The 16,161-nt window shown below is 38.3% G+C and overlaps 1 protein-coding gene across 3 annotated transcripts in view; it reads left to right on the plus strand.

Moving 5' to 3' along the window:
* GYS2 (glycogen synthase 2) overlaps positions 1-16,161 on the plus strand; it is a 56,079-nt gene that overhangs the window by 19,079 nt on the left and 20,839 nt on the right. For 2 of the 3 annotated variants that reach the window (XM_065921827.1, XM_065921843.1), the window contains exons 4-10: positions 1,036-1,218; positions 2,996-3,140; positions 7,255-7,372; positions 7,557-7,677; positions 11,077-11,183; positions 12,352-12,411; positions 14,730-14,808. In XM_065921827.1, the coding sequence (XP_065777899.1) occupies positions 1,036-1,218; positions 2,996-3,140; positions 7,255-7,372; positions 7,557-7,677; positions 11,077-11,183; positions 12,352-12,411; positions 14,730-14,808 (813 nt within the window). The remainder of the gene's footprint in view (positions 1-1,035; positions 1,219-2,995; positions 3,141-7,254; positions 7,373-7,556; positions 7,678-11,076; positions 11,184-12,351; positions 12,412-14,729; positions 14,809-16,161) is intronic. The other variant, XM_065921835.1, reaches the window with a different exon arrangement.

The raw sequence follows: 16,161 nt of genomic DNA on the forward strand, positions 1-16,161 counted from the left end.
ATCCATACATGACCACTGGAAAAACCATAGCCTTGACCAGATGGACCTTTGTTGGCAAAGTAATGTCTCTGCTTTTTAATATGCTATCTAGGTTGCTCATAACTTTCCTTCCAAGGAGTAGTCCATTGTATATGTATACCATGTCTTCATCCATTCATTGGCTGATGGACATTTAGGTTGCTTCCAGGTCTTAGGTATTGTAAATAGTGCTGCTCTGAACACTGGGGTGGGTGTATCCTTCCAAATAAGAGTTTTCATCTTTTCCAGTCATATGCCCAGGAGTGGGATTGCTGGATTGTTTGATAACTCTATTTTTAGTGAAACAAGTAACTTTAAGGCTAAGAAATTGGTGCCTTGCCTAGTGTTAGAGTTAGACCTGGAATTAGATCTGGGTCCTCAGTGTGTTACTAAATTTCTATTTGATTCTAAGCAAGTTATTAACCTCTTTTCCCCCCAGTCCCATATTCTTAAAATAATAATATACAAAATAAGATATATTAAAATAATATTAATAATATAAAATAATATTATCATAATATAAAATAATGGTGTATACAATAATAATATACCAGCCAAAATGTTGTTGGCTCTAAGTAGCAGAAAATCCAAATAAGACTGACTTAAAACATGAAGTCATTACTTTTAATTTAAAAAGAAAGATTGTAAGTGGCTTGTCCCAGTTGATTCAGCTGCTCAGTGAAACTTCAAAAATTTTATTGCTATTAATCATTCATTCATTCAATGAATATTTATTGAGTACCTACTGTACATTTATTCTAGCAGTCCCCTCTGTGAATGCAAAAATAAATCTGATCCATATTGAAAAAGAGGATTAAGCCATAAACATATACGGGCTTTATGAATAGGAAGCTAAATTCTAGAAAGCCCTTATAGTTGATAAATTGCATGGTTTATATTTAGATTCTTTTTAATTGTGCTAAAATTTACAAGCATAACAACTTTCCTTATGCTGTGGACCATGAGCAAGATCAAACTTCACCCTCAACTTTTCTACAAGTTTCTTTTCTGACCTAGGTGACGGACCATGCCGATGGGAGACACGTCATTGTCCATTTCCATGAATGGCAGGCTGGGATTGGACTGATCCTTTCTCGAGCTCGGAAACTGCCCATTGCTACAGTCTTTACCACCCACGCCACACTGCTTGGGCGGTATCTCTGTGCAGCTAACATCGATTTCTACAACCAGCTTGATAAGGTAATTAGCTCTTCCACCCTCGCCACCTTTCTTTCCGACCCTTGAAGCTGAAGGATAGGAAGTATTGATCTTCACCTTTCATCTGTCATCCAGATGGCAGAAATGCCCTTTTAACCAATCAATATTTGTGACGCAGCCTCCCCTGAGGGGACTGAGAGCTCATATAAAGTTTAACTTTGTTCAGAGTACAGCCGAGTGTAGCCGGGACAGGCCAGATGCCTGTCCACTTTGAAGTAACAGACCCAAGATCCAAAGAGGCCTGGAAGACATCAGCCACTGCAGTCCTGAGGTTGGGCTGCCTGGGAAATGCTTTGAGGACCCGGGATCCTCACACAGCTCTGAGTGACAGGTACCCCACAGGGATGCTAGGCGTCCACCTGTACTATGAGCCTCACTTCCTCCATCCTCCAAGTGAACGAAGGTCAGATTTCTGCTGTAATTCTGCAGTGAGTTATAGGTGGAGTTTTGTGGGGGTCCAGTTAAGACAGAGTTACCAGAAAAGGAATGTAGATCCTCAGTGATCAGACAGTTGAGTTTGCTTATCTTAGAAGACTGCCCTATTCTGTGACCAAAAGTCATTCAGTTTTGACTTCTTTCTTCCAGTTTTCATCAGTTCAGATTAATGTAGCTATGCTTTTCATATCATCCTGTCAATAGTAGTGGTCAAGCAACCAATATAGCATTGTAAAGCAATTACCCTCCAATTAAAATCAAGCAAATTTTAAAAATAAATAAGGAAAGAGTGTAACAAAATTAAAATAAAAAAACCGTGGTCAAGCATTTGAGTAACATACAGTCAGGACTTTTGCAGAATTGGTGTCTATATTGCCAGTCAAATCAATTTAGCATTTTAGGGTTTTGTCTCACTATCAGGAACATTAGGAAGTTGAAAAATTGACGCCCCCCCCCCCCCCAGTTTAAAAAAGCTCTAGGAGTCTATGCAACAGACTGCATACTTTTCTGAGTGTATTTTTGTGCCTATTTGTAATACATGATTAATACTACTCAGATAATGAGAGCAGAAAGTTATACCACCATCTCAGAGGCGTCTTGAGTGTAGGAAAGTTCTTTTGAACAAAGCTTAATATTTGCAAAACAGTGAATGGTTCTAAGGAGAGTTTGCCTATAAAAGGTCAATTGAACCTGAAGGTCAAACTGTAAACATAAGATGTATATTCAAAATAAAGTCACCAAGGAATTCAGAAAGGTCAAGAGGTCAGGGAGATTTCCTAATAGTAGACTAATAAGGGCAAACCAGTGATCTGTGGTAAGCTCAACCTGCGTGTTTCCTGGCGAAGAGCAGGCTTTGATGTTTGTGAAAGAGAAAATATTACAGAGGCATAGCGAGTATTTCAAGCACATCAAATATTTCACTTCAAAATCCTTAACAGCATAGTATATAGCAATTAATAAAAACAACTAATAATATTCATCAGGTTTTATTAGTTGTTTTTAAGAAACAAAATCAAAATATATAGTTATATATCAATATTATAACTTTATCCTTTCAACAAAAGGTCAATGTTCATATCACACTGTCTTCAAATATGATTGCATATCTCCCCAGCTTAAAGTAAAGAGCACTCTTTGTAAGCAGAAGTAGCTTTGTGTTTCAGTGATGGGTTTAATAAAAATTTGTCACTTGTTTTTTATGGTCATAAAATTCCATATAGCCGTAAGGAAAAATGGTGTGAGAAATATGTGATTTTGCTTTGCCTATGTAGAAGGACTGGTGTAAGCAAATGTCTATGTGTGTGTGTTTGTTTTGTTTTCGCAGTTTAACATAGACAAAGAGGCTGGGGAAAGGCAGATTTACCACCGGTATTGCATGGAGCGCGCTTCCGTCCACTGTGCTCATGTTTTCACCACAGTTTCTGAAATTACAGCCATAGAGGCAGAACACATGCTGAAGAGAAAACCTGGTAATTAATTATTATCCCACAGTTTGTCACTAATCTGTGATAGCTTTGGTTTAAATAAAAATGCATAAAATAATTATGAGGAAAACTGCACTATCACTACTCAAATCTTTACACGTATTTGAATTCTCATTTTCAGTAGCTTTGTTGAACACTAAGCTATATCTGGAACATAATAGTAAACAATCTGTGCTTGTTGAATAGTCTATGTTTAAAATACCCTAATTCTGAACTGGGTTGTCATAATGACTTCCTGTCATTATGAAGCAAGCTGAGTTGACTTTTCTATTTTAAGAAAATGAATGTCAAGAAAATATCAGAAATGTGTGTGTGACTTCCCCAGTTCTACATCTTAGAACATTGCCTCATTGGTCCTGTTTAGTAGAAACCTGTTGTTTTATTTCTCGCAAGATTTTCTAGCAAGTTTTTCAGGGAACTAGCCCCAGACCCGTGCAGAGGTTGCAACGCCAAGCGGTGTGTTCATAAAACATGACCCTGTCACCTGGCCATAGCTGATTGGTCCAGAGGTGGATTCCTGATTTAAGTTGGCCCAATCAGAATGCTTTCATAATGAGTCTAAACAGATGAGTTTGTTTGAATACTCTTGTATAATAGAAGCTTGGAAGCTGTAAAGATGCAAAGAAAGATAAACTACAGTGTAGTACAATTAAGAAGCAGAAACAGATTGAGTGAACTCTAGATTCTCTACAGTGATTTAGACCATGGTTTAAACTAATTCCTGCGGCCCAGCTATATCTCTGCCATCAGACACTCCAGGATCCTATTAATAATTCCTCCTTGTAATACTTAAACCAGTGTTAGTAGATTTCTCCTGAGCTGTGCTTAGTCACTCAGTCATGTGTGGCTCTTTGTGACCCCATGGACTGTAGCCCACCAGGCTTCTCTGTCCATGGGGATTCTCCAGGCAAGAATACGGGAGTGGGTTGACATGCCCTCTTCCAGGGGATCTTCCCAATCCAGAAATCGAACCAGGGTCTTCTGCATTGCAGGCGGTTTCTTCACCAGCTGAGCTACCAGGGAAGCCTAGATTTCTCTTACTTGCAACAAAACAGTCCTGATTAATACATCTTCCTTGCTTAATTCCTGTGGTCTTAACTCTAGTTAGTTAGTCTTTCTTTTGTTTACCAGTTTAGCATCTAGAGAAAGCATTACAAAGCTCTACATAATTAAAAAGGAAGCAAGTAATTTGAACAGTGGCAGCCAAAAGATCCTGTGCTATTCTTTTTTCTTTCCAAAGATTCTCTTGAGTCCACTTTGCTTCTCACACTCGTGTCTCTTGCAGGAGTTTGCTTCACCAATATGCTCACTTGTTTTTTGGATCTTACATTTTTTCCCTGTCATCAGTATCCTTTTCTGTGCTTACAGAAATGCTTTGTTTTTTCCTATTCTGAAATAAAAATTTCTCTTAAAACCACTACTCTCTTAGATGTCTACATAATCTCATCCTTCCTCCCGCTATCAAGTGTTTTACAAAAATAGTAGTTTTTCCACTTAGAACCTCTTCAACTTTAACTTCCAGCCCCCAACACTTGATGTAAAATTGCTTTTTCAAAAATCACCAGGTTCACAATTCTGTAATTTTTTAATGTTCCTTGACATTCTTTAGCAATTAAAGGTGACAGATACCTCTATCATTCCTTATTTTCATGACATTATACATTCTGAGGTTTCTCAAATATTCTTTTCTAGTGTCTCAATAGTTTCTCTACTAACTTCTGTCTTCTAAAAGCAGACATTCTCCATCATCAGATTCTGGATCCCGCTTTCTCTATATACTGTTTTCTTAACTCCTTATTTTCTTAGGGGGTTTGTTGCAGGTAGTGGTGAAAACTGTGGACTTATTGCCAAACTGTCTGAATTCAGTAGCAAGAATGACTTTGTGTTGAATATATGTTATTAGCTGTAGACATTGTGGATATTGCTTAAGTCCTCTTTGCCCAGATTGTATAATGAGGATGATATTATCTCTTATGTAGAATTGTCTCAATGATTAAAGGAGCTACTACATGGGAAGGACTCAGATACACACCTGGCCCATTGTAAGAGTTCAGAAAATGACAATTATTATTTTGTATGGATTAGGCTTTTCATAAATTCTCATCTCTATTTCTGCTAACTTCACCTTGAGGTTCTACTAGAACTATAAACCCCATAATCTATGACATTTCTGACTAGTCATGGAATCACGTGTTGGCCCTGATTGAAATTGTGAAATCCCTGATGCTTTGTGGCCCAAGAAAATCCACAGACTTTTAGTGAACTATCAAACACAAAACTTTATTGAATGTTTGGTGTGTGCCAGACTCATTCTAGTATTTTATCCACATGTATAATCCCATTTAATCATCACAGTAGTCTAATGAGATAAGAACTATCATTATCTTTCCTTGCTATGGATGAGGAACCCAAGGCACAGAGAGGTCAAGTGACTATTCCAAAGCCAACAGCTTGTAAGGTCTGCCATCTGGATGCTGCTCAGCTGGGCCTGTTATTTCTCTTATTAATTTATTCTATTGAAGTATAGTTCATTTACAAAGCTGTGTGAATTTCCATTGGTCAGCAAAGTGATTCTGTTATACATATATACATTATTTTTCATTTTCTGTTCCATTATGGTTTATCACAGAATATTGAATATAGTTCTCTGTGTTATATAATAGGACCTTGTTGTTTCAATAATGCTATTTTAGATACCCAAAGAATCATAACTCATCTTTGGTTCAGAATTTTTGAGCAATTAGACTTTCCAACTATATGGAGATTCTAGAATTGCAAGTACGAAACAGCATTTCAATAATGTCATATGCAAATTATTCATGAGTCAAACTATTAATTATTAAATGCTGCTTCAAGCAATATGAAGGAATAAGTGGCTAAAAACATATGTCTACTTTCATAAAGCTTACATTCTAAGAGGAGTAACTAGGCAGTAAACCAGATTTTCAAATAAACATATGATATGTTTGGGGTAGGGCTTCCCTGATAGCTCAGTTGGTAAAGAATTTGCCTTCAATGCAGGAGACCCTGGTTCGATTCCTGGGTCAGGAAGATCCGCTGGAGAAGGGATAGGCTACCCACTGCAGTATTCATGGGCTACCTTTGTGACTCAGCTGGTAACGAATTCTACTCAGTGCTGTGTGGTGATCTAAATGGGAAAGAAATCCAAAAAACAGGTGATATATGTACACATATAGCTGATTCACTTTGCCGTACAGTAGAAACTAACATGACACTGTAAAGTCACTTTACTCCAATAAAAATGAAAACAAAACAGAGGTAGTTTAGCACATAGCACAGTTAAAGATAAAACAGATGGGGACAGACAGCATGGACTCCGCCCATGTGTTCTGGGACAGATTCTGTAACAACTCTGTGTCTCAGCTTCTGCCTCTGAAATATCACCTCGCTCCATGGGATGTTGCAGGGATTAAATGAGTTACACTGCAAGGCGTTTAGAGCAGTACCTAATGCATAGTAAGTGATCAGTAACTGAAAACTCTTGACAATGACTATTTTTGCTATTGGTCTATTACGTAATACCCATTACTCAGTGCTATTTCAGTCAGATCCTTCTGATTGTCTATGTCAGCGGTTCATTGTGGATTTTTATTAACTTCCAATTCTATGATGGTCAGAAACTAGAAATGTTAATAGACACCTAACTTGTTGTTGTTGTTCAGTTGCTAAGTAGTATCCAACTCTTTGTGGCCCCGTGGACTGCAGCACTTTAGGCCTCCCTGTCCATCACCAGCTCCCAAAGCTTACACAGACTCATGTCCATCGAGTCGGTGATGCCATTCAGCCCTCTGATCCTCTGCCTCCTCCTTCTCTTCCTGTCTTCAGTCTTTCCCAACATCAGGGTCTTTTCCAGTGAGTGGGCTCTTCACATCAGATGCCCAAAGTATTAGAGTTTCAGTTTCAGCATCAGTCCTTCCAATGAATATTCAGGGCTGATTTCCTTTAGGATGGACTGATTTGGTTTCCTTGCTGCTCAAGGGACTCTCAAGAGTCTTCTCTAGCAAAGTACTGTTGTTTTTGCAATGCTATCCTCTCTCAAAAGAGATTTTTCCATGAGTATTTTACTTTGCTTTTCCAGATGTAGTTACTCCAAATGGCTTGAATGTTAAGAAATTTTCAGCTGTACATGAGTTTCAAAATCTCCATGCTATGTACAAGGCCAGGATCCAAGAATTTGTTCGAGGTCATTTCTATGGGTATGCTTTTCTTTATTAAAAAAAAAAAAATTGTCCTGTGATGTTAGGGATCTGGGGTATAGAGAAAAGGGTTGTTAAAGTAAATGTTTATCCTTCCCAGTCCCCTTTGTACTTTCACAGAATTCATGTGTACATTTTGTTGCTGTTGATTTCTTTCATTGGAAACTGTTTTGTTTTGTTTTAGTCATCTGGACTTTGATCTTGAAAAAACATTGTTCCTCTTCATTGCTGGGAGGTATGAGTTTTCAAACAAAGGAGCTGACATCTTCTTAGAATCCTTATCCAGGTTAAATTTCCTGCTGAGGGTAAGAATGCTCTAGAACACCAAACAGTGCTTTTATAGAGGACTGTCTTCTGTGGAAAGGAAAGAACTTCCCGGCTTCTTAAATGGTTTTCAAAAAAATATATGATTTTGAAGACTTAAAATGATAGCTTTATTTTTAAAATGCCTTTGGTCTTTTAAGTTCATATTTAAAATGATAAATATGATTGCCACACTCTTTGCACATGTATTTGTCTAGAATGTCAGGTATTTTTTAAAGAGAGCTACAAACTTATCATGTTATATTGGGTATATAGCCAATATAATAGTATGGCTTTTTTTTAAAGAATCATAGAAGCAAAATTTTTTTGGAAATGCACCCAAAGAATATTTTATCTTAATTAAAAAATTTTTTAAAATTCTACTGATATATAGTAGATTTACAATGCTGTGTTAGTTTCAGGTGTATGTCCAAGTGATATAGTTATGTGTGCTCAGTCACTTCAGTCATGTCCAACTCTGCGACCCTGTGGACTGTATCCCACCAGGCTCCTTAGTCCATGGGGTTCTCCAGGCAAGAACACTGGAGTGGGTTGCCATGCCCTTCTCTAGGGATCTTCCCAACCCAGGGATCAAAAACCCACATCTCTTATGTCTCCTGCATTGCCAGGCGGGTTCTTTACACCAGTGCCACCTGGGAAGCCCTGACTCAGTTATACATATGTGTAAGTGTATATATTCATGTTTTACATTCTCTTCCTTTCTATGTTATATATGTGCCATGTTTTAAGCTGACCATATGGCATCCTCTTTCCCACCTATCCCCCAAGAGTTTGTAAATGATCAAAAGATACAGAGAAATCAAGCAAACAGAGCGTAAAGAGAACAAAACCTTGCCTTTTTTAAAGCTGATAGACTTAATGCACTGGGGTGACCTGAATGGTAAGGAAGTCTAAAAGAGAGAAGATGTATGTGTATGTATGGCTAATTCACTTTGCTATACAGTAGAGACTAATGCAACGTTGTAAACAACTATACTCCAATAAAAATTAATTGTAAAAAATACTCTAATGGGAACTATGGCTTGGTTGCATGGCATATATAGGCTTCCCAATATTGGACCTTGGTATTAAACTTTGCAGTATTAGACACCTGGTCACCAAAATCCCTGGCCATATCCATCCCCTCCAACCAGAAGCCTTCAGAAAAACATGTGCGATGTGACTGACAGTCAAGCAGTTGCCCTTGTAGAATGGGCCAGACACACACAAACTCTATTCCTCTCCCAGCTCACTAGCCATGCCTCAACTCTGAAATCCAAAAGCTTCAAACCATGCCACTAGGAGAGGCCCCACCACACAGAAACATAGAGGAGTTTCCCACTCCCAATATGGAATGATTTTTTGCTCAATAGGTTAGATTTGCTCAGAATCTTAAAATAGATTCTGAACTGTTGTTGTGTGTGCATGTTCAGTCATGTCTGACTCTTTGTGACCCCAGGGACTGTAGCCCGCTGGGCTCCACCAGGCAAGAATACTGGAGTGGGTTACTCTTTCCTTCTCCAGAGGAGCTTCCCGACCCAGGGATCAAACTCACGTCTCTTGTGTTTCTTGCATTGGCAGGCGTATTCTTAAAATAGATTCTGAACTAATCCAGCAATAAAACCTGTGCCAACAGAAGTACTGCATCATAGATATTGATGAAAGTTTTCAGCTTATATTCTTGTCTCATCATAGAAAAATATAGAATACATAAGGAAGATAGAAGAGGTCAGTATAGAAGTCTAATTTTACTGAGATGCTGAGACAATCTAAATTTGCCTGAGCTCTGTGTAACTCTCCGGTTCAGTTTTTATTTCTTGGACATAGATTTATCACTGTCTTAGCCCAGATATTCCTGGATGGCTCAGAGGGTAAAGAATCTGCCTGAAACGCAGGAGAGACAGGAGTTGCAGGTTTGATCCCTGGGTCAGGAAGATCCCCTGGAGAAGGAAATGGCAACCCACTCCAGTATTCTTGTCTGGAAATCCCATGAACAGAGGAAGCTAGTAGTCTACAGTCCAAAGGGTGGCAAAGAATCAAACATGACTGACAGACTAAACATATACACTGTACCAAGTATTTTAGGAGATTACTAAAATCACATTAATAAACATCCATGCTTATAAAATAGGATTGAAGATCAGAAAGATTATTCAAGAATAAACAGGAGTAATCTTATTTCACAGTATTTTCTGTTATGTATCTATTTAACAAGCTTTATAGATGGACTCACAACTATATAAAAGTATAGCATGTCTAGAGACATTATTAATTTATCCATACATTTGTTAAATATTCGCTTTATTTTTAGACGTGAAGAAAAAGTGAATTTCTCTTATTCTAGACATCAAAGATAATTATGATCCTTGGAGAAATCAAAATAAGACATTTTCTTTCCCTATAGTACATTTAGTCTTCAATAAAAGCACATTGCCTACTCCTGGGGTGTTTCCTATTTTATGGTTCCTATAGATATTTTGAATAGAATATAAGGTCCCAGAGGGTTGAGACCATAGGTTAGATGATAGTGCCCCACATTCAAGAGTCAGTCATTTCAGAATATAAAAGCATTCATCAGTACACAGTCTTAAGTAAGTTTACACTATCATTCCCACAGCAGTTTGGCATGTCATTTCTTTCTGAGAAACTTCAGGTCAATAGTGTTTTTGGAATAGGAAAAGTAAACAGATTGTGGAGTCAAAAAACACTAGTTTAAAATAACAAAACAAAACACTAGTTTGACTCCCAGGTTTGCCAATAACCTGTGATAGGAGCTCAGAAGAATAATCAAAGCTCCTGTGCCTCTCTTTTGAAATCAATGAGGAAAGTGATAGTTAGGCTTGGGTTAAGTTATGTGTTTAAAGCACCCAACACAGTAACTGCTACACCAAAAGTTCTGAGTCCCCATTCTGGTTCCTTTATGGTTGGAAAAAAAACAAAATACAACATCATGAGAACCCAGACATTTAACAGAAAAAATGTAATAATCTGTTTGTGCAAATCCATGTAAATTAGCTATAAGACATAAACCCAAGTGAAATCCTCATTAACTTTCCAATCTGGAATTTTAACATTTGTGTTATCTTTTATGTAATTTTTTAACAACAGAAAACCACAGTGATATCAGTAGCAATTGCTATATATTTTAGATGATGGATGCCACGAAATTATTCTGTGTGGATTTTTAATTGTTAACTGTCAGATCTTAGTTGAATGTCATATTTAAATTTTCTGAAGAAGCTTCAAGACAGTGGTGTATAATTTCTTCGTCAGTTATAAATAAGTATTCTTATTCCCTCAAGATGTTTCAAAGCACTCTTTGCCACAGTTTAAGGTCCAGCTGTCACGTGGTTTATTTTATCTTTGATAGTTGACTGTTGTGTTTTCTAACCCCTCATTAGATGCATAAAAGTGACGTCACCGTGGTGGTGTTTTTCATTATGCCTGCCAAGACAAATAATTTCAATGTGGAAACCCTGAAAGGCCAGGCAGTACGCAAACAGCTATGGTAACCTCACATCTTGTAAATATTCTCAAGCAATAGGTGTAAAGGGATTTTTTTTTTAAGTGCATGATTTCTGATCTATTTCTTTGAGCTATTTTTTCCCCTTAAGGTTATAATAGCTTACATACTACTTGGTTCTCTTCTCATTGGGTTCTTTTGTTAACTTTTGTCATGTCTATAAAACTGTGTTCATATAAAAATGTTGGAATGAGCTACTGTGGAGGGATAAGGCCTTTGTAGAAATCTTTAAAGATGGCTCAGATTTTTAAAAAATTTATTATGGAAATGTTAAAACATATGCTGAAGTAATGAAATTAGTATCATGCTCCCCCTCTTCCCCATAGGCCAGACTCAACAATTATAAATGTTGACTTAAAAAATAGTTGCAACCTAAAAATTGAGAGTTATGTTTTATTTGCTGGGAATATTTAGAACTTTGAGCCCGGGAGACAGCATCTCAAGTAACCCTGAGAGAACTGCTCTGAGGAGGCCAGGAGAGGAGCCAGGTTATACAGAAGTTCTGCAACAAGGGGCAGGTAGTTTGAACATCAAAAGATTATTGCTAATTAAAGAAAATCAGATATCCCCAGTTAAGGAACTTGGTGCGTTTCTCTGTATGGGAAGATGCAGGAGTCTGGACTCACTGAAAACATTCCTCTGATGGAAACCTCACCTATCTGCCGCTAGTTTGTAGTGTTTTTCACATTCTGAGCTCCCTTGGGACTCACAGTAGGTAGTGACTGCAGTCTGATGGCTGCTAGATGGCAGGTATTCTCCTTTCTGAGTTTCCTTAGGGCCCACCATCTCACACCAAGGCTACAATTGCTGATGACTGTGACATCCTTGTTTACTGATATGCAAGAATGTTCCATTTCTTATAAACAAATTCCTCATATTATATGCATACCTCCCTACACTCCCTTCCCCTTCCCCCAACCTTCTCCTGATTATCATCAAGCCAAAGAAAGTTACATGCCCCGCACTGGTCAGGGTGTTCAGTTGCCTCAGCTCTAGAGGTGTTAACTCAGGCCAAATTGGCAAATAAGAAAAGAACAAAAGAGGTGATATAAAAGAGACCTGAAGTTTCAAAGAATGCACTGACAGAACACCGTCATGGAAAGAAAGACTTAAAAGGGTGACATTGAGTTGTATATCTTTCTGTTTCATACAGGGACACTGCACATTCTGTGAAGGAAAAGTTTGGAAAGAAACTGTATGATGCTTTATTAAGGTAGGAGCTTGGAACACTAAATCACTCAAACATTTAGGGCTTCACTATTGAGACACGTATTTAGGCACTATACTAATTTTGTTCCAAATATAAAAGAATTAATAGCCATTGAAGATTTTCCAAGCCAGGCTTCAACAGTACCTGAACCCTGAACTTCCAGATGTTCAAGCTGGATTTAGAAAAGGCAGAGGAACCAGAGATCAAATTGCCAACATCCAGTGGATCATAGAAAAAGTGAGAGAGTTCCAGAAAAATATCTACTTTTGCTTTATTGACTATGCCAAAGCCTTTAACTGGGTAGGTCACAACAAACTGTGAAAAATTTTTAGAGATGGGAATACCAGATCACCTTACCTGCCTCCTGAGAAATCTGTATGCAGGTCAAGAAGCAACAGTTAAAACTGGACGTGGAACAACAGACTGGTTCCATATAGGGAAAGGAGTATGTCAAGGCTGTATATCGTCATGCTGCTTATTTAACTTATATGCAGAGTACATCATGTGAAATGCCAGGCTGGAGGAAGCACAAGCTGGAATCAAGATTGCCGGGAGAAGTATCAATAACCTCAGATACGCAGATGACACCACCCTATGGCAGAAAGTGAAGAAGAACTAAAGAGCTTCTTGATGAAAGTGAAAGAGGAGAGTGAAAAAGTTGGCTTAAAGCTCAACATTCAGAAAACTAAGATCATGGCATCCAGTTCCATTACTTCACGGCAAATAGATGGAGAAACAGTGGAAATAGTGGCAGGCTTTATTTTTGGGTCTCCAAAATCACTGCAGGTGGTGACTGCAGCCATGAAATTAAAAGACGCTTGCTCTTTGGAAGAAAAGTTATGACCAACCTAGATAGCATATTAAAAAGCAGAGACATTACTTTGCCAACAAAGGTCCATCTAGTCAAGGCTATGGTTTTTCCAGTGGTCATGTATGGATGTGAGAGTTGGGCTGTAAAGAAAGCTGAGTGCCAAAGAATTGATACTTTTGAACTGTGGTATTGGAGAAGACTCTTGAGAGTCCCTTGGACTGCAAGAAGATCCAACCAGTCCATCCTACAGGAGATCAGTCCTGGGTGTTCATTGGAAGTACTGATGCTGAAGCTGAAACTCCAATACTTTGGCCACCTGATGCAAAGAGCTGACTCATTGGAAAAGACCCTGATGCTGGGGAAGATTGAGGGCATGAGGAGAAGGGGATGGCAGAGGATGAGGTGGTTGGATGGCATCACTGACGCAATGGACATGAGTTTGAGTAGGCTCTGGGAGTTGGTGATGGACAGGGAGACCTGGTGTGCTGCAGTCCATGGGGTTACAGAGTCAGACATGACTGAGCGACTGAATGGAACTGAAGATATGTTGCATCATATGAGCAGGCTTTGTTTAATCCTTCATCTGACAAATATTTGTAGACAGGTAGTACAAATGAGAGCACAGTTAAATATGTGGGTAAGTTATGTGTGTGTGAACTCAGTCACTCAATCATGTCTGACTCTTTGCGACACTTTGGACTGTAGCCCACCAGGCTTCTCTGTCCTGAAAATGGGATTTTTCCAGCAAGAATACTGGAGAAGTGTGCCATTTCCTCCTCCAGGGGATCTTCCCGATCCAGGAATTGAACCCAAGTTTCCCGCATTGCAGATGGTTTCTTTACCTGCTAAGGCGTTGAAGAAGCCCGCAGATAGGGTCTCCTTCAATGGAATTCTCATTTAGAGTTAACATGTCAATTTGAAGCTGCAGAAGATTTCAAGTCAAAATATATACTGACATATCAACATATATTTATTAATGAACATATTAGTTAATGTTAACTAACATTTACTTAAGTAATATGCATTACTTAATGCATGTTTAGTATACATTGAGAAGCTCACCACAGTGAGAATCCCGTGCACTGCAACTAGAGTAGCCACCACTCGCTGAAACTAAGAGAAAAGCCCGCACAGCAGCAGAGACCCAGCTCAGCCAAAAATAAATACATAATTTTTTAAAATATCAACTTACAGATGGAAATGTTATGGCCACTGTAGAACATAGGACTCACTTCCTATAATTGTTAAAGTAGGCAAAATATTATGAAAGTATCCTCCTGGTCATCAACAGTAATGCTTTAAAAAATAATTTCAATTTTCTTTTATGCTAGCAATGGTATTCTTTTATCAAACTTCCTTGCCCTTTGGAATTTGTCTGTGAGCTTCATCAGGAAACTATGTATGTTTGACATTTATTTTTAAATTGCTTGAAATGGTGTTTGACGCATAGGAAGCAGTCGGTTAGTGCTAACTGTTTTTATTTTGATTTTTAAAACTATTTTCCCTACAGAGGAGAAATTCCTGACATGAACAATATTTTGGATCGAGATGATCTGACAATTATGAAAAGAGCTATCTTTTCAACTCAGGTAATAAAGGAAAAAAATGCCCATTACTTCCCATAATTGTTAAAGTCTATTTTAGATTAATATCTTAATTTTTTGAAATGGGATAATTTGGGAAATTTTTAAACCTGAGAGCTAGAAAAGTCATCCTCAGGTATTCACCTAAGGGACACCTTTGTGAGTTCTCTTTCACCAGTGTTTTTCAAGGCTCCTATAAACAAATGTCATGGAACTTGTCTTTATATCTACTTAAAAAATTCATTTGGAACCTATATGTCAGTTGAAGAACTATGTATATTGCAATGACAAAAAAAGTGCCTAAAGTTTTCAAAAAGCTTAGACTTTGGAGTCACTCTAGAGAAAAGGTGAATGTTTCTCAGTCGAGTGGAATTGTTAAAAAGATAATTGTGACAGCATGTATATTATCTGTGGTGAAACAGACCACCAGCCCATGTGGGATGCATGAGTCAAATGCTCGGGCCTGGTGGGCTGGGAAGACCCAGAGGAATCGGGTGGAGAGGGAGGTGGGAGGGGGGACCAGGATGGGGAATACGTGTAACTCTATGGCTGATTCATATCAACGTATGACAAAACCCACTGAAAAATTAAAAAAAATAATAATAAAAAAAAAGATAATTGTGTTAGCCATGTATAGCAATCTTGTCATTAACAGGGAGGCATCGGAGGACAGCCCCCTAGTGGGAATCAGCAGAATAGCTCACCTGGAGTTCCATTCTTATTCCAAATATAGTCAGTCCCCTACACATGAATGAGCTAAAATTCTGAGAGCATGTTCCTAAGTCCATTTTGTTCATAAGTCCAACGAAGTTAGTCTAGGTACCCAGCTAATATAATTGGCTATATAGTACAGTACTGTAATAGATTTATGATACTTTTCACACTAATAACACATAAAAACAAACAAAAAATAAACATTTTTAATCTCACAATGCAGTACCTTGGGAAGTACAGTAGGACAATGCAACAGCAGCTGGCATACGGGGGCTGGCATCAAATGAACAGGCAAGAAGAGTTACTGACTGGAGGAGGTAGCAGAGGTGGGAGATGGTAGAGCTGAAGGACCACCAGCAATAGGAGACGGAGGGCAAGCTGCAGTTTCACACACGTCTGATGCTGATGGAATGTGCTTTTGTATCTTTTTGAAAATTTCCAACTTAAAGGTTCATATCGTATGTTGGGGATTTACTGTAAGTCTCAGGAGGCTTCAAGAAGTCTAGGCTTTCCAGAGAGTGGCTGCTGGTGAACAAAAGCTTCGTGTGTTCAGAGTATAGAAGGAAGTTCTTTAACCTGTTATCTTCTTATGAAATACACAGACAATCCCTCATCCCCTTTAGTGGCATCTCAGACCATAAAGGC

The sequence above is a fragment of the Muntiacus reevesi genome, chromosome 1 (assembly GCF_963930625.1).
Source record: "Muntiacus reevesi chromosome 1, mMunRee1.1, whole genome shotgun sequence".
NCBI lineage: Eukaryota > Metazoa > Chordata > Mammalia > Artiodactyla > Cervidae > Muntiacus > Muntiacus reevesi.